At 53.4% G+C, this 22,433-nt stretch overlaps 1 protein-coding gene across 3 annotated transcripts in view; it reads left to right on the forward strand.

Annotated features, from left to right (window-relative positions):
- Nsmce1 (NSE1 homolog, SMC5-SMC6 complex component) overlaps positions 1-22,324 on the forward strand; it is a 69,043-nt gene extending 46,719 nt beyond the window's left edge. For 2 of the 3 annotated variants that reach the window (XM_010623490.3, XM_010623488.2), the window contains 6 exons: positions 15,294-15,415; positions 15,550-15,627; positions 16,328-16,474; positions 18,582-18,698; positions 19,511-19,631; positions 19,751-22,324. In XM_010623490.3, coding sequence (XP_010621792.1) covers positions 15,294-15,415; positions 15,550-15,627; positions 16,328-16,474; positions 18,582-18,698; positions 19,511-19,631; positions 19,751-19,830 — 665 coding nt within the window. In that variant the 3' untranslated portion in view covers positions 19,831-22,324. The remainder of the gene's footprint in view (positions 1-15,293; positions 15,416-15,549; positions 15,628-16,327; positions 16,475-18,581; positions 18,699-19,510; positions 19,632-19,750) is intronic. The other variant, XM_010623489.3, reaches the window with a different exon arrangement.
- The last annotated feature ends 109 nt before the right edge of the window (positions 22,325-22,433 follow it).

The raw sequence follows: 22,433 nt of genomic DNA on the forward strand, positions 1-22,433 counted from the left end.
TTCATGTGTAAGGCACAGCAAGAGATTACCAACAATACCTGGTGATAGAGCAGTTACGACGCGCTTCTGTATAGCAGTTGTTGTTGGTAAATGTGTAGTCAGTGTGTGCTCATGCTAGCTCATGCCTTACTTTTCTGTATTGACCCTGACTGTGGTTCACCCTGGAGTAAGACAGCAGAAAGGGCAGGCAGGGACAAGACAAGACTTCATTTTCTACACTTCATGTGTCTTTTTTTGTATCCAGATAGGCTTACGGCACAGGTGAACAGGATATACTGTAGTCAGTTTTCTCCTATCATTAAAAACAGAAACATGAAAACACTTGTGCTGGGCCAGAGGTGCACACCGGTTGTTCTAGCTGCTCAGGAGGCTGAGACGGGAGGCTCTCTTGAGCTCACAGGTTGGAGAACACCCATGGCCACATAATGAGACGCCATCCCAAAACCAAAACCAATGAAACAAAGTTCGTTCCCAAGTATTCTTGTTACTTCTAAGCCCCAGTATTCGTCTTCTGTGTATTTAAGAGATGCCCAGGAAAGTCCCTGCACCAACGGGAAAAATGCTTTGCTTCTAAGAGAACTGTCAGACAAAGGAGTAGTGAAACCGCAAGGTGTTCTCATTGCCCCTTTCTGGATTTGTCCGGGCCTCAAGCGCTCCTGATTGGGCTTCTGCTTGTGCTCTCCTCTTAACTCTCATTCCCTTGCTAGTGAAGAGTTTAAATTTGCTCTGAAGTCTCAGTGCAGACTTGGGCCCGGCCTTTTGGAAAGACATGGGGACCTGTGTTCTTAGAGGGCCTTGGATTTTGAACCCGGGTTGCAGCTGTGTGTGTATCAGTTTGTCCAGCAGAGCTTCTTGAGTGGCTCCTGTGGGCTGGGCCCTGTGCGGGTGTTTACCTCACCTTGAGTGCTCTGAGTTATCCAGACCAGGAGTCAGTGACTGCTAGAGGCCCTTGCTGGTGGGCGTCGGAGGAAGCTTGGAGAGCTGCGTGGTAGTGTTGATGATGACTTGGGGCGGATTTCCATTTGTGGTCAAGATGGAGTAACAAGGACCAATACACTTTGCTGCCCCAAACCATCCAGAAATGGACAAAATGGACAAAATACATTCAATCCTGGGCATTACTCAGTGGGGGCACAGTCACACACATACCTCGTGCTGGGGATCTGGGGATGGAACTGAGGGCCTTATGCTTGCTGGCACGTGCCCTGCAGCAAGCTACACCCCCGGCCCAAGAGTGATCTCTTCAGAAATGTTTAATGAGGTTTTTGTCCCACTTCTGACACTCAGTAGCTGATATCTTTTCCAATATTGCTTTTCCCATTCTCCGGATATTAACTGGGTGCCCAGCAGTTCATTTTACTTCTCACACTGTTTACCCGGGGTTAACATTAGATCCCACAACTCGAATGGGCGCAGGCCTACAGACTACCCAGCTTCGGAAGCTGGCTGCAAGTCCCTGGCCACCTGTACTTCTCCCTGACTGGCTGTCAATCAGGGATCTCCATGACCCCTGCGCACCTCCTTCCTGTGTGTGATAGTTGCTGGAATGACTCGCAGAACTCGGGAAGACAACCTCCTTTATTAGATTATTCTAAAGGATGCAAGTCAGAAGTAGCCAACAGGGCAAGGTTGGGAGGTGGAGGTGGTGTGGAGCACCTGTGCCCTTGGAATGCACTGCCCTTCTAGCACCTTGATGTGTTCAACAGCCCAGTTCTCCAGACCCGTGGTGGCTGTCACGGGGGTCTTGGTACATAGATACTGAGTAGTGCATTCCTGCCACCTCAAACCACCAGTGGTACATGCGCAGCTCTTCCATCAGGCGACTTGAACCACCCCATGGGGCTGTCTCATGCTGACTGATGGAACACTTGTGCATGTACTGCCAGTGGTTCAGAGCTTCCTGGCAGCAAGATATACGAATTATGGCCCCGACTTGAGTGTGTTGAGTCTTTAGCCATCAGTGATGAGCCCAGTCTCCAGCTCCACTCTTCAAGGCTGTGGCTGAAACTCCCAGGTCTCTACTCCAGGGTTGGCATTTCTGGTGAGCAGCCCACCCTGAAGCTGCCCAGAGTTGCCTCGTTGGAATGAGATGGTTTGGTCATTGCCCTCCTCACTTGGAAATCCCAAGGCTTTTAGGGTTCTGTGCCTGGAGCCATTGACAAGACCAAGTAAGTATCTTTTCTTCCACAGTATGCTGGAGGATAGTGAGGGCTGAGTTGTTTCTGCTCATCTTCTGGCAGGGATTTTCAGGCCAGGGCCCTGGGGTCCGAGCAGAGCTTGGCTGATGCCCTGAGTGACGTGGAGATGGACATCCAGGACAGGCAGCTCGAATGGCCCAGGGAGAGTGCTTGTACCAGATGTAGGTGAGAGATGCAGAGAGAAAACTTGAAGGACTTCCATAGCACCTGCTTTGAGGATCCAGCTGAGCAGTGAGCAGCAGGGGAATTACCTGAGCCCAGGGTGGAAAACAGTCGAAAGGGTTAGAGAATAATGCTGGATGTGTGCAGGGACTGGGAATAGTACTAGTTCTGGGCCATAAGAGCGTCTACCAAGTATTTATGGAAGAAATACAGGTTGAGCATTCTTAACCTAAAATGCTCCAAAATCGGAATCTTTGTGTGCACCAGCAGGATACCACACAAAATTCCACACCATGTCTATTTTATATACAAAATTATTAAAAATGCAGTATAAAATTACCTTTATGCTATATGTAAAAGGTACATAGGAAAACATGAATGAATTACCTGGTTACATACACTTGGGTCTTATCCCCAAGATATCTCACTATATATATGCAAATATTGTGAATCTGAAAAAAAAAATATATAATTGAAAATATTTCTGGTTGCAGGCATTTCAGATAAGGTATATTCAGATAAGGTATATACTACCAAAATTCTCCAAAAAATTGAAGAGAAGGGAAAACCTCTCAACTCATTTTATGAGTTTTATTGTTCTGAAACCAAAAGATACTGCAAGAAAAGAAAATACAACCACAATCCCTGAAAATAGATGCTAAAATTCTAAACACTGTTCTGGCAAACATAACCCTCAGAATATATAAAAAGGCTGGCATTTCATGACCAAGTGGGGTTTATGCCAGAAATGCAGCATTGGTTTACTATTTGAAAGTCAACATAATTCATCATATTAACAAACTGAAAAAAATCATGATCATTTTAATACCGCAGAAAAAGTTGGTGACAAATCTGGTGTCTACCCCGGCACGATGTAGCAGAAATTTCTTACAGGAAGCTGAAGGGATCACGAGGAGTGGCACACACAGACCTTTGGGGCTTAGAGCAGGAGAGGGGTTGACAGCTCTTTGCACCGAGTTAGAAACATAGAGAAAAACCAACACAGTATCTCCATGATAAGTACCCACAGCAAGGTGGGGAGAGAAGGAGACTAATTTAACTGGATACAGGGCGGGTCTAAAACCTACAGCTAACATCACTGTAAAGGTGGAAAACTGAATGCTTTGCTCCTAGTATCAGGAAAAGATGAGAATGTTTGTTCTTACCATTGCTGTTCAACATTATACTGTAGGTTCTAATCTCTGCACTTAGGCAAGAAAACACATTTGGATTGGAAAGCAAGATGGAAAACTGCCTGTCTACTAATAGACAGCATGGTCATCCATGTGGAAAATCTGATGCAGTATACAAAAACCACTAGAGCTAATAGATGAATTTAGTTACACTGCAGAGTATGAGATCAGAGCCTAATATCAATTTTATTTTATGTACTAGCAGTGAATAGTCAGAAATTAAATTTTAAAGTGACACCATTCATGCAAACACCAAAAATATCAAATTCTTAGGAGTAAATCTGACAAAAACATGTGAGATCTACACACTGAAAACTACATAGCCTTGCTGAGAGAAATCAAAGGGAGTGTAAGTATGTGGAGAGACACAGGGCATGTTCGTGGGCAGAGCCACTCAATATTATCAAGATACCAGTTCTTTTTAAATTGATCTGTAGATTTAAATCAATCCCAGGTAAGTCAAGGAGCTTTTTATACAAATGGCTGGTTGCTTCTGAAATTCACATGGAACTACAAATGATCTAGAAAAGCCAGAACTACTTTGAAATAGATGATTAAACTTGGAGAGCTAACGTTGCCTGATTTGAGGCTTAGTATATAGCTACTGTATCATAACCATATGGTGGTGGTGAAAAGGTAACATACTGATTAATGGAATGAAATGGAGTCTAGAAATAGACCCGCACATAGACGGGCAGCTGATTTCTGACAAGTGCAGCAGCAGTTCCGTGGAAACAGCTCTTCTGTAAATGGTGAGAAAAAAATGAACCCTGAGTCATACTTAGTACCATATGCAACATTTAATTTTAAGTGCATCTTAGACCTAAATGTAAATCCTTAAATTGTAAACGCCAATATAAGAAAACATAAGAGACAATGTTTGTGGCCTGGACTTGCGCAGATTTCTTGAACCAGCAGCAAAAGTATGACCTTAAAGACCAAGTTGATAAGTTGGACTTCGGAGTTTAAATCGTACACTCTTTACACTTTTTAAGAATGAAAAGCTCTTGTGCCTCCTCACGATACCTCTTTTTCTTCCCTTTTTACTTGACCCAAACTCATTTTTCCCTTACACTTCTGTTTTTTTCCTCTACCTTTAACAAATGTGAAACCGTCTCACATATACACACACACAAAGACAAGCAAAATACTGGAGCAAATATTTATAAATCGTATACTTGATAATTGACATATCCAGAATACATATAGTCCTCAAAGCTCAATGATAAGAAGTCATGCACTCTGATAAAAGGTGGGCTCAACAGTTGAGTCATCTCCAGGTGAGTCATACAGGTAACGGACAAGCACATGCAGAGATGCACAGCCATGTTAGGCACTACAGGAATGCAAATTAAATCCACAGAGGTGCCGCTCAGCACCTGTTAGGATGGCTAAAATTAAGCAGTCTGTGCATACTAAGAATTTAGCAAGAACACGGAGGTACTAGAACTCTGATACGCAATTGCTCAGAACATAAAACGTTACAGCCACTTGGAAAAGCGACCTGGCAGTTTCACTGGCTCCAGACTTTCCTCATGGGTCTTTACTCAAGAGAACTGGAAATATGTGTCCATAGAGAAGTGGGTACAGAACTCTTCGGAGTTCCTTTACCTCTGCTGGCCCCCACACTGCAGAACCTGGTTGTCCATTTACATGCCCGCAATTAGTCCTTAAATGAATTGGTTGCTCAGTGAGTTGTAGAGAGTGTGTACATTACAATATTCAGAACAGAGCAGGGGTACAAGGAAACGCCCACTTGATGACTTTGCTTTTATTTGTACAACTTGCATGCAGTAGTGTAATGTATGACAGAACGTAACACTACAGCACTGCACAGTGCAGTCTGTGAGAGTTACAGTACTGTCCTGTTGGAGATGCCACCCTAGGGTCTCACTGCCATTCCCCTCCCTGTGTAGTAAGTTGAGCAGAGAGCTGGAAGTCCAAACGGCGTTAAAGAGATGGGTCACCAGACGAGGAATGTCTATTGCTACATGCTACAACATGTATGAATCTCAAAATCCTGATGTTGAGTGGAAGAGGCCAGGCAAAAGAGAATATGTACAGTATAAACCCATTTCTGTGAAATTCTATGCAAGGCATACGTGGCTGTAGGAACAGAAGGTAGTTCTGGTTTCCTGGGGGTGGCATAAGGGACAGTGGGCAGAGAATAGGGTGTGGGATCACAGTTGCAAGGAAGCACAGAGATAATAGATTGTTCATGATCTTGCCAGTGGTGTAGTTTTGTTTTGTTCTGTTTTGCTTTTGCAGTTGTGGGATTGAACCCAGGGCCCTCACACTGAACTGTATTTCTGGTCTTTTTTTTTATTAGGAGACACAGTTTTGCTGAGTTGCTCAAAATGAGCAATCCTCTTGCCTCAGCCTCCCAGAGTACTAGAATTATAGGTATGCACAACCATGCCCTGACTTGTGATAATCATTTTTTAAAGCATGTATATAAATATTAATATTGTACTATTTAGCTATTTTTTGGTACTGAGGATCAAACTCAGGACCTTGTGCTTGCAAGGCAGGTGTGGTGCCACTGAACCAAATCCCCAGCCCAATATTGTACATTTTAAATAGGCACAGTTTATCATGTGTCAGTTTCATCTCAACAAATCCCCAAAATCTAAATTTAAACCCGTCTTGCTAGTTGGCAGCTGTATATCCTTAGTAGAGCCCTAAACGTGGGATCTTCAGTTTCACTAGCTGTAGAGTGGGGCTGGAGGTACCTGCCTCTCAGTTATTTGTAAAGGTGACATCTATGTACACGTGCCGTGTACTTAGGTGGCCTGCAGGCACCCCAAAGGGTGACATGCAGGGAGATCATCCGCCAGTTTTCTCAGTCTGGAAAGCCCTGTGCCGTCTGCATGGGACTCCAGGAGAATAGGAGCAGCATTAGGGAGATAGGTATCTCCTTGCTTACCTGGAAGCCTTTCCTTCTTTGCAGTCTGTTCAGAAGAGAGGCAGTAGGGCTGGGTGTGCAGTTCAGGAGTAGAATGCTTGCCTGGCATGTGCAGAGCCCTAGGTTTGATCAGCATTGCAAATAAATGAGTAAGTAAATAGAATAGGTGAGTGTAGTAGTTACGGAGTGTCTTTTTTTCACTTTGCTAAAAGCAGGCAAACAGACAAGGACCAGAGCCCTTGGGGAGCAGGTACTCAGTGCTGGCTGTCTTGTGGGAGGGGTGGACTTGCTAGGGTGTTGTACACTGTGGCTCTGTGCTCGGCTAGCCCGTGACCGCAGCCTAAGCCCACTTGTGCCTGGAACCTCTAATTCATTTATCACTTGGGGTTACTGGTGTGCAGAAAGAGAAACTTGGCAGAACAAGTTGGTCAGCCAGAATTCTTTCAAGGAGTCCACAGGCCCAGTCCCCTCCTCTTACAGAGCAAAGTTTGGGGTGCTGCCTAGCTGTGCATGCTCCCCTGTGAGCCAGCCCCAGTTTCTTGGTGTTTTCCTTACCTCCAGATCCTGGGGCTGCTTTGTAAATGTATTTCTTACTTGGCGAGGATTTAGCTCAGTGGTTCCACCACCTGCCTCACAAGTGTAAGAACCTGAGTTCAATCCCTGGTACCAAAAAAACAAAACAAAACAAAACAAAAAACTTATTTTGAAGTAATTTGAGACTCACAGTAAAGTTGTAAGAACAGTATAGTTCTTTCCCCTTAAATCATTTAAGAGTAAGTTACCAATTCTCTTATAATTTTAAATTATAGTTTAAGTTACCAATTTTAGTAAATCCCATCACCGGAGTCCCTTTCCTACCATCAAGGACTTTCTCCTAAATAACCTTAGTCCCTCCTTTGTATTAGGGAATTAGAATTGATACATCACTCATCTACCTCCAAGCCATAGACCTCACTCCGGTTTCTTCAGTTGTCTTAATACTGTTTTTTGTAAAGCAGAATACCTTTCCTGGGATCATGGGGTGCATTTATTTGTTACAATTTCCTTACTCTCAGAGGAGCATTGTCAGTCAATCCTTTTCTAAATGTGGCAGTTGTGAAGGTTACTGGTTCATTATTTTCTAGACAGCACTGTCTGCTAGAAATATAACGCGAGTCATATATAATTAAATTTTTCTGGTAAAAAGAAACAGGTGAAATTCATTTCCAAAGTAACACTAACCCAACATTTTAGCAGTGTAAGAATGATTAATGCAATATTTTACATTAAAAAGTATTTTATCTTTGGAATCCAGTGTATATTTCACACTTAGAATGTGTCTTAATTTGGATTGGCCACATTTGAATACTCGGATGCCACATGAGATTGTTGTAGAATGTTTATCAGCTTCGTTTTGTCTGAAGTTTCCCCTGATTAGGTGCAGGCTGTGACTTCCAGTTCTGCAGAATTTGTAGAAAGGGTGGGGTGTTCATCTCCATCCCCATCAGATGCTTCAGCGCTGGGTCTGATGCTGTCTGCCAGGCGGCTGTGCTGCAGGGCTGCTCCTTCCGAGGCTCGTACTCCGAGACAAAGGAAGATCCCTTTCCTCAGTCCTTTTTGACCCTCCAGCGTTAGCATCTTTTGGTAGCTTTTCCCTAAATTCTTACTTTAATAATCGCCAAATGCTGCCAGGTACTGTACTGTTCATACTCCCCGGCACTAACGCTTCATAATTAACTTTGCTATGTTTTATGGTATTTTAGTGGGGTTTAAAATTGTTACTGTTCTAAGTGGAATTAGGTAAAGTATCTAAAATTTTTAGATTAAAAAATTAAGATTTGAAATTTTTCCATTGAGCAGAATAAGTGAAATACTGTTTGAACAACAACCACCATCCAGTTAGCTGAAATGCTTGTGCCAGTAATAGATCAGTGACCACAGTGTCACAGAGCGATTTTGTTAAATCTTCCTGGCTTTGGTCAGACCTTTCATGCCTTCAGCCCGGGTTTGTTTAACATGTCCCTGTGGGTGATGGTGTCGTTTGGTGTTTCGTCCTGTGTCTGTAGTCACACTGGTCAGCACCTTCCCTTAGAGAGGCTCGGTGATAAGCAGAAGCTGGCTCCGAATACAGTTTTCCTCTATTTTTTTTTTTTTTTTTCCAGTACTGGGGATTGAACTTGGGTCCTTGAGCTTGCAAGGCAGGCCACTGAACCACTGAGCTAAATCCCTGGCCTTGTTTTCCTCTATTTTTAATGATCTCACTACTTTGCTTCCCTTTGGCCTTGGTGAGCTAAAGTTAATAAGCTCACTACTTAGAGCTGGCTTGTCTTTCTGGATAATCAGGAGGGATGGCATCTGTGATCATAACCCAAGTGTGGCAAAAAACTAACTTGCAAGGGGACAGCCAGCACGTGGCTCCATGAGTTTTTTGACATAAAGAATTTGTGACAGGAAGTTGTGTGCCTAGACAGGAATCTTTGGGTTCAAGAAGCTCTGAACCTGCGAAGGGGCACACTCCAAGTGACCTAATTTCCTTCTGCCACCCCCCAAAGGTCCCCCACCATCTCCCAGAGTGAGGACCAGGTCTTCTGCAGATGGGCACTCAGTCGGTAAACACATCCAGCATGTCAGCTGTGCGCCTTGACCATCCTGGGGTCGGCTCAGTGATGATAGGCAGGATGTCAGTGCCCAGAGGTTTCATTCTAGAAAAGTCAGGGGTGGGTGGCTCACACTGGAATGTGCGGAGGATGAGGGAGCCACTGTGGTCTGAAGCGCGCTGCTGGGATCTAGTTCTCTGCTCAGGTGCATGAATGAGGATGGTGGAGGGGCTGGAGGAGCCATCTGGAGGGCATAGGCGGCTGTTCCACACCTGGCACAAGTGAGGTGGGGATGAGGTGCCACAGGAAGGTGGCATACTGGGGTTGTCTCCCTGCAAGACCCGTGTGACTAAATGCGTGCTATCCTCCCTCCTGGGAATGGCCCAGACCAAGTCCATACAGAAAGTCAGTGAGCCTCAGGAACGAGCAGAGGCTGTTTATCCTGAGCTTGCTCTAGCAAGGGAGTTGGCCACATCCTGTTTGGGTGGGTACATAGACAGAGGAAGGGGATGCTTCTGAAGGGAAAGGAGGTGGCCTGGGAGGCAGGCAGGTGGGCTCCTGGCTGATCCTCAGTTGGAAGCAGAGAGCTGTCAGCTAGGAATTGAATCCTATGCTCTGAGCCCCTTACCTCAGGAGTTACTGTTTGGCTTCCCCAGCTGGTTGCTGAGAGGCAGTGGTCTGACTTCGTCGTGCTTGGCATGGAGACAGAGATGGGACGCTGGCTTCCTGCCTGGTGCTCTGGCTGAGGGGTGGCTTCCCAGGCTGGCTGCTGCGGGTTGCAGGTCTTGGTCCTGTGTCTGCTAGGCCGCTCCATCTCTCAGAAGCACGAGTGGGACAGTCTGTCCCAGTGAGTTGTGTGCTTGCTGTCCAGCCTGGGTGAGCAATAGCCACCATGTATCTTGGGGGGCAGCGAACAGTGACCGAGAATCACCTTGTCTCCTTACAGTCGGGTGCCAGCCTCAGCAGAGCTTGAAAACCAGCGGAGTATCCATGGTGTGTAGCTTAGAGGCATGTTTTCCTATAGTGTTCCTAATTTTAAAACTTAACTAGCACTGGGCAGGGGATTTAGCTCAATGGATCCACTGCCTCCCTCACAAGCATAAGGTCCTGGGTTTGATACCTGGTACCAAAAAAAAAAAATTTTTTTTAAGCACATTTGTGACCCTTAATCCTGAGGTCAGCTTCAGTGGATTAAGAAATACCCAGCAGATGAGTACAGCACACTCCTGGGTGTGTCTGGGTGACCGTGGAGGCACTCTTCTCCCTGGCTGCCATGACTTGAACTTGGCATTTTTCCTCTGCAGCGCCTGCATGAGGGTTCTGCCTTGAGCCAGGCGATGCCAGAACCAGGAGCTGCTTCAGACCTCTCCTGTAGGTTGTGGGTGTCCCATGCCCGGAATGCTAATGCAGTGTTTAAAAAACAATCCCTCCACCCCGCAGGAGAGCCCACGTGAAAGCCTGAAGGAGCCTGTGGTCAGAGCAGGGCAGTCTTTGTGCTGGGTGTGAGCTCGGCACCCGTGTGCCCCGGCCTGGCCAGGCGCAGCGGAGGGCTGCTGGGGGTGGGTGGTGTACAGCTGTCGGCAGGTGGTTCCACCGCCTGGGAGTGGACACCTGTGTCAGTGCGGCCAGGTGAGTGTGCTGGCTCCCGCTGGTCCAGAGCTGGTGGCCCACGAGTGTCCCTGTCCTGTTCCGGTGGTGTCATCTGGGCTCTGGCTCCCTTTGTGGGAGCAGCCGGACACGGGAACTGTGCCAGGAACCGAGGGGAAGTGTCATGCCTCTTGGTTTCCAGAGTGGGCCGGTGTGCCTGGGAGCAGGCTGTTGGTTCGCAGCCACCCCGTGTAGCTTCAGGGCTCTGTTGAGCCCCCTGGTCCAGGCGCCCATTTTTCTCGCTTTTGATGTGGACTTGGGAGGACTAAGAAGTCTGGGTCTATGGTGGTGGAGCGGGGATTACTTTGAGCTTGGTACAGTGGGAAGCGTGAGCCCTGGAGGAAGGTGGGGTGGCATAGTGCAGTGCGTTGCCCAGGCCAAACCACGGTGTATGTGGCCAGCCTCATTGGCTGTGCCCCCATGTACCCCAGGGCTGCTGTGTAGGAACCCTCGGGCATCACTGTGCACGGCAGTAAGTTTTGAAGAGTGGTGGCTCGAGTCTTGCTGTCTGCATTAAACCATGTGTGGGCCCTGTCTGGTTTTTGCTCTAGGTTTGTTACTGCCCTCCAACCCTGCCCTTCTATTCTCTGACCCTGGGGCCTTTGCTGAAAGACAGAGGCAGTGACTCTTCCTGACTGGCTGTGGTGGCTTCTGAGCGGTGCTGTTGTGGTGCACAGAGAATTGACATGCTGGTGTCGGGACTGCTTGACACATTGGATCATTCACCACAGAAAAGGCGATTGATTCTCCTGCCACCGGGTTCTTCCAGGCACTGACCCCAGCTCCACTCTGGAGGTGCCATTGACAGCTCTCGCTGTGCACCGTGTCTGAAGGCTGAAATTGCCTTTTCCTTCAGGACTTCTAAGGGCTGCAGGCCGAGAGGTGAAATCTTGGGGCTGCTGCTGTCCCCTCCCTTTGTGCCTGCACACAGTCTCCTCGGTGCTATTGCAGGGCAGGTTGAACCCCAAGGTGGATTGGGCCATGGGGGCTTATTCTTTGCTCTTATTTATTTATTTTTTTTGCCTAAAAATAGCATTTCTTATCTTTGGTGCCTAATTTAGAACAGAGCTATCTATCTGTCGGTTGGTGGGAAGTGAGGGCAGGAGACTTTCTGGCTGCCTGTTGTTCAAGCCCATGGTCCCAGTGGCCTCTGGGAACCAGGGACCCTGATTCACCCAGAAGGGGTTCACTTGTTAGACATTTTGAGAAAAGCAGAAAATACAGAAAAAACAGTGGCTGAAGGGAATGAACCCAGCCCCTTGACCCTTAAGAAGAGTGTGGTTCGGTGTGGCGGGTGTCCCCGCCGGGCTTCCACATCGGGAAAGGCGCTGCCAGGCTGCCCGGCCTTCATCTTCCCTCACCCCTCTGCAGGTGGGCCGACCAAGCCTGTCTGTGAGCGGGGCTGGCCAAGGAGGACACCGCTTCTTCAGAGCTCCTCTGCTGTCCTTGTCATGTTCCCGTGTGGGCAGAACCCCTCTGTGATGCGGCAGGGTGCGTGCGTGCGTGTGTGTGTGTGTGTGTCTGGCGTGGGAATGGCCTCCGGTCTGCTCCGCAGGGCCCACTGGCTTCGTGCCTGGGGGCTGGGGATCTGTTGTCAGCCAGGCCTGGGCTGCACTTCCAAGTTAGGGAAACTGAGCGAGTTACTCCATCTGTCCAGGCCTCCTGTGTTAATAGCTCCTGTCAGGTTGATGAAATGCACAGAGCCCCTGAATCACAGCTGCCCGTGCACAGGCCGACTTTCCACCCTGCTTTCCCGCAGCCCCTGAGAAGTGCACACACTTGCGTCCACAGGGCTTCTGGGATACCGGGCTGCCCGTGCTTGGTTCCAGCGTGGGGCTCCCTGTCCTGGTCAGTGTCTGCTGTCTGTGGAGAGGCCATGGTGGTAGACTAGGGCCTTCCTCTCCCTGTTGCCGGATACTCTGTCATCTCCTGCATTGGTAGCATCAGAGATGCCCTCCCTGCACAGTGGACCTTGTGTACTCAGTGAAGCCCGTACCCTTTCTCAGTGGCTTCCAGATTCTGAAGAGAGGAGCAGTGTTCTTTTCTTAACCCCTCTGGGTGGCGTGTGCCCGGGGAGTAGCTGTCTCAGCAACACAGCATGCAGGCTTCCTCTCAGGCACTGACCTGACCCCAGACCGAGGGCCTTTGCCCTGTGTGTCTCTGCAGATTTATGGAGTACAGCCAGGAAGGCACAGTAGGACAGAGCAGGGAGCTCAGCCAGTGCTGCTTCTGAAGAGTGGAGGTTGGGGCCCGGCCCGGGTGTGCCGGGGACCTGCCACCTGCAAACCAGACATGTGCCCACTGCCCTGCTGAGGACTGGCTTTGGGAGAGGGCTGCAGGCTGACTGGGCCCTGGGGTGGAGCGGGGCAGGGTAGTCGGGGCGAGTAGCACCTCAGGCAGAAGCCTCTCCAGCAGGCCCTGGTCCCCGCTCAGCCTGCCTGATTTGCTGCCGCGAGTACTGGCTCCTCCTGCTGACTTAGGCTGTGGCCTCCTCAGCTCCCGCTTGTGGGTTCCCTGAGTGTCAGAACCACACAGGTTCCCTCTGTACAGTTAAAGGAAAAAATGAAGGCTGGGGTCTTGTTAGGGAGAGCACTGTTAGAGGGCAGCCAGACACCGGTGGGTGCCTGTGGTGTGGGTGGCCAGATGGTAACTGAGGAGTTGAGGGCTGTGGGTGGGCAGCTGGGCTTGCTGGCCTGGCCTGGCCAGGAGGATGTCAGGGTCTCAGCAACCGTGGCTGGAGGGTGGGGTGGAGGGTCAAATGCGGCGTGTGCGGTGTGAGGCCGAGGGGAGAGACCCGGCCCCTGGTGCTGTCCCTGCTGCCAGGAGGGGCTGGCAAGAGAAGGTCCCCCCCACGGTGTCCGTGGGGAGCCCTCGCAGGTCGTGGAGGGAGAGGTAGACAGCCCTGTGGGAGCTGCATGTGGAAGGGGAGCCCTTGGGAAGGGCACTGAGCAGATGCTTGGTCTCTGCAGGGGACAGCGGTGGGCAGCGCCCCTTCCCGAGTGCAGCGTGAGTGCACGCCAAGGTGGCAGGGCAGACAGGGCGGTGGAAAGTCTGACAGGTTAGAACGCCTCTGGTCTGCCCACCCAGCACATTTTTCTGAATGAGGGGCCGCTTCAGCGGAAAATGTGAGTCATCACTTCCAGGGGAGGTAGGACTTGCCACTGTCACACCGGGTGGACAGGGTGTGTCCTGTGCCTGGTGCGAGGCATCTCTGAGTTCTTGCCCGAGTGGGTGCTGTGTGGGTGGGGAGCTCCTGAGCGCCCGAGGGTCAGCGAATGTGGTCTTGCCTCCCTCCTGGTAGGTTTCCTGGCAGCCCTGCCCGAGTTTCATTGTCTTGCTTCCTTCACGGCTGTGCACATCCACGTCCACCTGTTCATCATTGCTGAGCATCTTACATTGCTTTTGGAAAAAATAAGACAGCAGTTGTTCTTCAAGGGGAGGTGGGATCCCCGCTGTGAGCTGTGCCTTAGCGCTGCTGTGTGGGCCCCGCCGGTCGGCCCTGTACCAGGGTGGTCACATCTCCTTCACGTGTCGGGAGGCTTAGACACCTGTGAGAGTCAGACAGGGACGCGCTCAGGGCCGCTGCCATGATCCTCCCTGGGCCCCCTTCCGCGTGGTGGGCTTGGTCGTCAGCCGAGGGGTGGCAACCTTCCGTGCTGCCTTCCTGCAGGACTGTTTTGTTGGTTCTGTTACGGTTTTTAACGTAAGTGGGAGCATTTTTTTGTAATTAAGAGAAGACATAAATCTTTTGAAAATTTAGTAAGCGAAAGCAGCAGTACCACAGTGCAGTCCCCCGGCACAGGGACATGGTCTGCGCTTCGTCCAGGCGCCGGCGGTGCAGTCACCGCGTGTGCGTGACTTGCGCGTGTAGATTGTGTGTGGAAGTCCATATGCTTCATTAAAGAGATGCGGGTGTCTGAAAAGCACGACGCGGCAGAGGGGCCGTTCCAGAATGAGCTGGCTCTCAGCACTGGAGGCCACACCCCACGGAGGCACCCGCGAGCCGTCTCACCCCTGCAGCATCATTCTGTCCCCCCCCTCAGCTCAGCAGCGGCCGTCCCACCACCCCCCGTGGGACTGGGCACTGGGTCAGCCCCCAACGCCCAGCCAGCTCGAGGTGGAGCCAGGCTTTCTGCCCAGGCAGGTGCTGTGACTTGGCTCACAGCCTCTCCTATCCGGGACGAGTGGGGAAGAGGCCCATGGCTGCGTGGCTCGAGCTCCCTGGGCCTTGCTGTCACCCTGCCGGCCGTGGTACCTGGATATGGAGTGAGGGAGAAAGGAACAGTGCTCTGTGCAGGGACAGGCTGCTCTGGGGGCGTGGTGGGGAGCGGTCGCTGGCGGCAGTGTGCCCTGGGCCTTGCCAGGATGGGGCTGGGACCTTGAGCAGAGGCAGGAGGACCGGGCAGCCTCAGCCTCACATAGCATTTCCTGCGGCCTCTGCCAAACCGCATCCTTCATCTCAGCTGCTCAACTGAATATGCCAAGATAATAACCACACACACTGGCTTGTGCCCAATAGTGAAGGCCTTTGCCAGTCCAGGGCCCCAGAAAGAGTAATCAAAGCAACGCCTTTTTGATGAAGCCCTTGCCCCTTTTGCCTTTTCATTTCCAGGCAATGCTCAAGTAGACAAGTTGGAGGACTTCATCAACAACATTAACAGTGCCCTGGAGTCCTTGTACATTGAGATAAAGAAGGGAGTCACCGAAGATGACGGGAGACCCATTTATGCACTGGTGAGTGCACACACTGCCCTCTGGTGGTGGCCTGAGGGACTGGAGCAGCAGCTCCACCAGGCAGGCCCTGGAGTGAGGGGCGGCCAGCCCAGAATTAAAATTCTGGCTGATCCTTGTGCTGACTAACGTTTTAGGTGAATCTTGCTACAACTCCAGTTTCCAAAATGTCCACGGATTTTGCAGAGAATGAACTGGATCTCTTCAGAAAGGCTGTAAGTAGTGGAGTAAGTCCCACTGCCTGGCATCTGGGCTTATGGGAAACCTCTGTCTGGAGCATAGAGGGAAACAGCCATCTGCGAGGGTCCCGGGGAGATGCAGGCTGCCACAGCTTCTGAGGAGGCATGCTGGCCCAGGTGCGAACCTGCCGGGCTGCCCAGAATGCCCACGGGGAAGCAGCACACCATCCGGAGCGGTGCTAACTTGGTGTCATCACTCACAGCTGAGGCCCCGCTGTGCCGGCCCCACGGGTGCTCGAGACCACCCAGACTGGAGACTGTATTTGGGGACCGGTCCGTGGTTTAAAGGTTCCTTCTTGGGCTGTCGGCCCCCAGCTCCCCCAGCTCGAGAGCCAGGCTGGGGGTGGGGTGCACTCGTGCTCCTGCAGGAAGCCGTCATCCACATGGTCTCCTGGCCTACCCAGCTCGGCTCCTCTGCCTTCCCTGCCCGGCCCGGTTGAGGAGAGGTGCTGCCTCCTCCGCTTGTCTCACCTTCCCTCCCCGGGGGGCGGGCATTGAGATGACTGCTCTGGTCAGCGGACAGGGCATGCTGTGGCCCTGATGCCCATCGGCACCAGGGTGCAGGGCCCTGGGGTGCCAGCAGCTGGGCTGCGTCCCAGCCAGGGCCCGGCTGATGGCTTGAAAGCCACACCTGCAGGTTGGAGAGACAAATGGGGACCTGATCTCTCTTTTCCAGTTGGAGATGATCGTTGACTCAGAAACTGGCTTTGCATCTTCCACAAACATTTTGAACCTGGTCGATCAACTGAAAGGCAAGAAGATGAAGAAGAAGGAAGCTGAGCAAGTGCTGCAGAAGTTCGTGCAGAGCAAGTGGCTGATCGAGGTACCCGTCGGGGCCTTCCCTGCCGGGCCCCGTCACCCCCGCTGTGGCCCTGTGACGGGGACCTGGATCTGCCAAGGAGCCGCAGCTGGAAGTGGCAGAGCTGGGAGCGGCACCCAGGTTTTTCTGCTCCAGGCTCCCTTAGGCTTCGTTCCGGTCGGGACTGTGAGGCAGGCTGGGTCAGTGAGGAAGCACGGCCTGGTGGCTGACCTGTCTCAGCCCCCTGGGGCCTGAAATGTGGTTGCCTCCTAGGGTGGGGAGTGGGAACGAGACAGCCACAAGGTGTTTAGCGCCAGCCCTCCGGTGCACAGCGCAGGCGTGCGTCCCTGCTGCCATCGTGGTGTTGTGTCTGCGTTTGTTGTCCAGGGCCCGAGGAGGTGCAGAAGCCCAGGCTGTGAGCAGGCCTGCTGGTACAAGCAGCCAGAGGGCTCTGCTCTTTCCAGGAAGACAGCACTGCTTCTAGAAGGCCCAGGCCAAGCTGGGTGCAGGCCTACTTCGCCTCGCAGGTGTTTGTTGGACGAGCTGTGTTGGCCCCGCTTCTTGGGCCTCAGACCTGGGGCTGAGGCTGCTGCTTGTGGCTCCAGCAGCCATTTGGTCCCCTCCAAGGGAGCTGGCCTCCGCTCATCTCCAGTACTCGGAGCTGCACATGTGGAGTCTGCCCTGAATTCTGGTCTGGGTGCCTGCTGGGCGGAAGGGGCAGAAAGGGTCTTGGGGAGCCAGGGCGGGGCTAGGGGCTTGGCCGTGTGTCAGTCTATGAGAGTCCCTGCTGCCCTGGGAAGGGGTCTGAGAGCCTGGGTTCTAGCTAACAGCTCAGCAGTCTGGTTATACTGGCGCCCTGTGGGTGGCACAGCCCGTGGTCAGGCCTTGGCTGGGTGGACTTGGTAATGGGGAGATCAGGTTGGGGCCGACTCTCCTCCCTGTGGCACACTGTCCCCTGGGCCAGCTCCTGAAAGACAGGTATGACTTCGTGATTGCCCCTGTTGCATAACATACCTGGCACCTGCAGGAGCCCCATAAGGCTCCCTGAGTGGTAGAAGAAATACTTGGGCATTACAGGAGGGTTTCCTTCGGCCCCGCCCTTTGGTGCCCAGGCAGGCTGGGGCCAGCCACTTCTGGGGTCTCTGGGCCTGAGTTCCAGATCCAGCCCGTCCTCCTTGTGCTTCCCTCGGTGTCTCAGAGACGGCAGGGGGACTGAGCTGCTGGGCGGGGAGTACTGCAGGGCTTGTCAGGCCGGGGTCTCCACCCTGCGGTGCCTGTGGGACTGCTCTTGCTTGCTGTTTGGCCCCTGAGGAGCTGTACCAGCCTGGGGACAGGTACCTGTTGGCGTTGCTGCCTCAGTGGAGGCCCGGCTGAGGGCGGTGTTTCCATCTCAGAGACAAGGCTGTCCACAGTCACTGGTGCTGCTGACTGCAGCGTTTCTGGTGGGATCTCAGCTCTTCTCAGAGTTGTGAAATGGAGGGAGTGCTTGGGCCAGGGGGGTGGGCTTCCTTCTTCAGCGGCACCATCTCCTGGCCAGGCCTGGGCTGTCCACCCCCCTGCCACCCTTTATGCTGGTTCCTCCCTGCTCCCCACCATGGAAGGTGCAGCAAAAATGGTTAACAGGCTCACATCCCAACTGGCAGGTTCCTGTGGCACCTGCTCTGTCCTCCTTGCTCTGTCTCCCCCTGCCACACAGGCAGTGGCTCTCGTGGCTCCCTGAGGGTTTCAGGTAGTTTTCATTGTGGCAAGACATGGGAGGCACTCTGAGACGGGGCCCTGTCCCTGTCCTCTGATGCCTTCGCGCTTCCCCTGCAGTGACATGACCAGGCGCGCTCAGCACCCGTGGAGGTGTTGATGGGGGCAGTGCTGCTTCCTAGCCGTGAAATGGGGCAGCGGGGAGACCGCCTGCCCCAGCTAGGGCCCGTGTCCCCCTGCTGGAGGTCTGTGACTGTTCTGTTTTCGGGGCACCCCTGCAGATGGAGGGGTCACATCTGTCAGACACAGCGAGGCCCAGAGAAGATTGAGGGGCAAAGGGACCTTCACCTCCATCTTCCCTGCCTGAGGCTCTTTCAAGGGGGTGTCCTGCCTGTGTCTTCGGGCTGAGGACGGCTGCCCACACTTTGTCCTGCAGAAGGAAGGGGAGTTCACCCTGCATGGCCGGGCCATCCTGGAGATGGAGCAGTACATCCGGGAAACCTACCCCGACTCTGTGAGGGTCTGCAACATCTGCCACGGCCTCCTCATCCAGGTATGTAGCGGCTTGCTCGGGTGCTGCCTCCTTGTGGGCTGATGGCCGCGGTGGCCCTTTGCCTCTCTTGGGCCTGGTCCCCGCTCGCCCACAGCCCAGTCTCCTCCAGGAAGTGCTCCCCAGCCCTGTGTAACTGGCGTTCACTCAGCAGTGCTGTGACGAAGCTGTGTGGACCCTTTTCTGAGTGGTCTCCACAGCGTGCCCTGCTGAGCTGGTGCTGGGTGTTGCTTTGCCTCCTCGGTGTCATCTGTGTGACACCTGTCTCTGTGCACTGCCCATGGTCACTTGGGTCATGCCTGTGCCAGAGTCCTGGACGTGCACACCGAAGGTGCGGCTGTTTGTTAAGCTTGTGATCCACGTCGCCGTTCGCCTCCTGCTGAGCTGTGGCCATCTTTGCCTGGACCGTGTGCAGGGAGCCTGAGAAAGCCGGGGCGACCTGTGTCCTAGCTGCTCTTCCTGCTTTCACTTGTGCAGTTCTTCCGTGGTGTTCCAGTACTGAGCTGCAGCCATAGTCCTTGGTCGCTTTCATCTTGAGACAGGGTGTCATTGAGTTGCCGAGGTACCCAGCAACAGGCGCTGGCTGGGCACCTGGAGCTTGTGATCCCCCTGCCTCAGCCTCCCAAGCGGCTGGGACCGCAGGTGTGCATGCTGTGCTCACCTCGCATGTCCAGAGCACCTGGGGATTGCGAGAAGTACCCACTTAGGTCCAGGAGAGCAGACTGCAGAGCCGCTGGCCATCTCCGCGGCTACCCTGCAGGTCTGTGACGCTTCCTGCAGGCTGTGTGTAAGCCCGCGTTGCGGCCTTCTTCCAGGGGCAAAGCTGCGAGACCTGTGGCATCAGGATGCACCGGCCCTGCGTGGCCAAGTACTTCCAGTCAAGCCCTGACCCGCGCTGCCCGCACTGTGACGACTTCTGGCCGCACGAGGTTCCAGGTGGGGATTGGGTGGCAGGAGGGATGGCCCAGGCTGGCGACAGGCTGAGCAAGGCTTTGTCTGCTGCTGGAGCCGCCGGCCCCTGCTGTTCAGTGTCTTCCCGCCTGTTCCATGTGCAGAAGTCTTTGACCCCGAGAAGGAGAGGGAGGCTGCCGGCTCCAGGTCCAGCCGAAAGTCCTTGCGGTCCCGGCAGCATTAGCCAGCGTCCCCGTCAGAGGCCCGTGCGATGTGGGTGAGGGTACTGTCTGTGTTCGTGGACAGGTTGGAATAAAGCCATGCCAAGGGCTTGCTGGATGCAGGTTCTGGCGTCCCTGGCTCCCTGTGGTCTCCTTCCCGTGTTCCAGGGTGCATGAGGCCGAGCAGGGCTGGACTCATCTTGGCCCAGCTGCCCCTCCTCCTGGCCCTTACCCACCCACAGCAGCTGCTCCCCAGCGCCCATTCCTGCCGCCCCAGTGTGCTCGCCCCACAGCAGGCCCTGCCCGCCAAGACCCTGGGACGGCTTCACAGAGCCCTGGTCCCCATGAGGGCCCGTGTCCCCCACTCTGCCCTCTCGCTGGGCTCTGCCTGCCTCCTCCTGTACCATCTTGGCCCTCACCACTGCAGTGCCCTGCCCCTCCCTGCACCCCTTGGCCACCTTACTTGCCATCCTGCTGTGGTCTCCGGCCTCTCTTCCTCCCAACTCGTCAGGACCCTTTAGCTGTTACAGAAGAGTCAGCTCAAACTAGCTCAAGCAAGGAAAAACTTGGCCATCGGGGTCCTTCAGGAGGACCGGCCTTGGCCTGGTGCAGTGGTGCCAACCCGATGGCTCTTGTGCCACAGCGGGCTCTGTATGACTGAATGCTCTAGAAGGTTCGTCATCACTGGTGTCATGGCTCTGCTTGCTTCTCCTGGTGCTGGCCTTATGCTCAGGCCTATGAGGTGGATTCCCAGAAACCGGCCTTCATGGGGGCAACATGGAGGCCATACCTCCAGTTCTCACACCCACATCCCCCACTGTTAAGAGGAAGAGGGAGGTCTCAATTAGAGCCCCCCGCCAGCAAATGTCTGCAGTGTTCAGGAGGCCGCCTGTCTGCCCGGGAAGGCAGAGCTGATGTAGGAAGGGCCTGGCCCCAGGGGGTGTCTCAGCCCTCCCTTCCTGCTCAGTGCCCTCCCTTTACCACCCTAGAGGGGGTCCAGGGCTGCTGGGCCAGCTGGCTCCTGCTCGCCCTGCCTGCGCATGGTTCCAGTCTAGCCCTTCACCCTGGTTGCAGGCAGCATTGGCACTCCTTGGCCAGGACCGAGACTGCCCTGCCCACCTTCTCCCCCACTGGCCCCGCTCCCATCTGCCCCCGCCTCCCTGGTCTCCAGCCTCCCTGGTCTCCAGCCGTCCTGTCCAGGCCTTGTCTACCTGCAGCACAGCTGTGACCTGACCTCCCTGCCCGCTCTGTGTTCTCTCCCCCTCCTCCCACCCAGCCGCCCTGCCTGGACCCACACCAGTGCCAGTTCCGGGTTCCTGCGGCACGCACTTCTCCCTAATCTGTCAGCTGCCCACATGTCACGTCCACACCCGTCCTTCCCTATTCTGTGGCCTGCGACACCACTGTGCGACTTGAGATCTGAGTCCCGCCACGAGGGAGGAGCCTCGCCTGGCAGTGTCCAACACGGGTGTCAGCGGGCCTTGGTGCTAAATGTGATGGGTGCCTGGGTTCCAAGCAGAGGCCAGAGTCCACAGCCTCAGCTGCCAAAGCCAGCCTTGTATCTGGGTTCCTGCAGCACTGGCACCTGGCTCCCTACCTGTTGGGGTGTGGGCTGCCACAGCTCAAGTTAGATCACCCAGCCACAGGCCAGCTGCTGTTCCTTGCAGCAGAGGCCCTGCAAGCTGCAGCTGATGGCACCATTACGGCCCAGCCGTTGTTTCTGCTGTGGAGGGAGGCGTTGGGAACCACAGGCCATTGCATTCCCACCCCTTCCTGTCTGTCACTCAAGGGTGGCCTGGAGCCGCCCGGCCTGGGGATCACAGCAGCCATTCCTGCGGCCTCAGACCCAGCCCCCAGCACCTCCCCAGAGCTTCTGGATTTGGGCTGAGCCCAGGGCTCGAAGTACTCCCAGACCCATGTGGACTTGAGCCTGCAGGGACATACTCTCCCTGGGGAAGGGAAGGGGGCACCAAGTGGAGAAGGGCAGAGAGGCGCCCTGCTGAGAACCCTGCCCGTCCCTGTAGTTTGAGACCACACATCTAGGCTTGTTCCTGTTTAGGCTCCTCTGAGTTGGGTTTCTGTCACAGCAGCAGGAGTCCCAGCCCCACTGGTGCTTGGGCTGCACCTGCCTCCTCACCTGCCTGGGCCCCCACCGTCCCATGTCCTCAAGGCCGACTCCTGGCTTCCTGGCATCCCAGGTCCTGCACTGGCCTCTGCTTCCCCGTTCTCCCGCCTGTGGCACGGCCCACCCGGGACATGTGCCCAAGGACCTGTGGGTCTTCCTCCGGGGTCACAGCAATGTGTTTTTCCATCTCCTTCCTGCTGCTGTCTCTGCCTGCCCCACCACAGGCAGCAGGGGAATTTGGTTGAACAAATGACTTTTGAGATAAAATTACCTAAATTTCTATGTGTGTATTTACATTATTGAAAACAGTGGAGGCTGGGGGTTTGGCTCAGTGGTTCTGCCACCTGACTTGCAAGTGCAAGGGCCAGAGTTCGATCCCTGGTACAAAAAAAAAAACAAAGGAAATTATAGAGCAAGAAATATTATAGGAAATTAAACACTTTTCACTCCTGGATACACTGCCCTCGTGTGGAGCCTGCATAGGTCTGTCACTACCTAAAG

The sequence above is a fragment of the Fukomys damarensis genome, unplaced genomic scaffold (genome assembly GCF_012274545.1).
Source record: "Fukomys damarensis isolate Sample0158 unplaced genomic scaffold, DMR_v1.0_HiC HiC_scaffold_34, whole genome shotgun sequence".
Taxonomy (NCBI): Eukaryota; Metazoa; Chordata; class Mammalia; order Rodentia; family Bathyergidae; genus Fukomys; species Fukomys damarensis.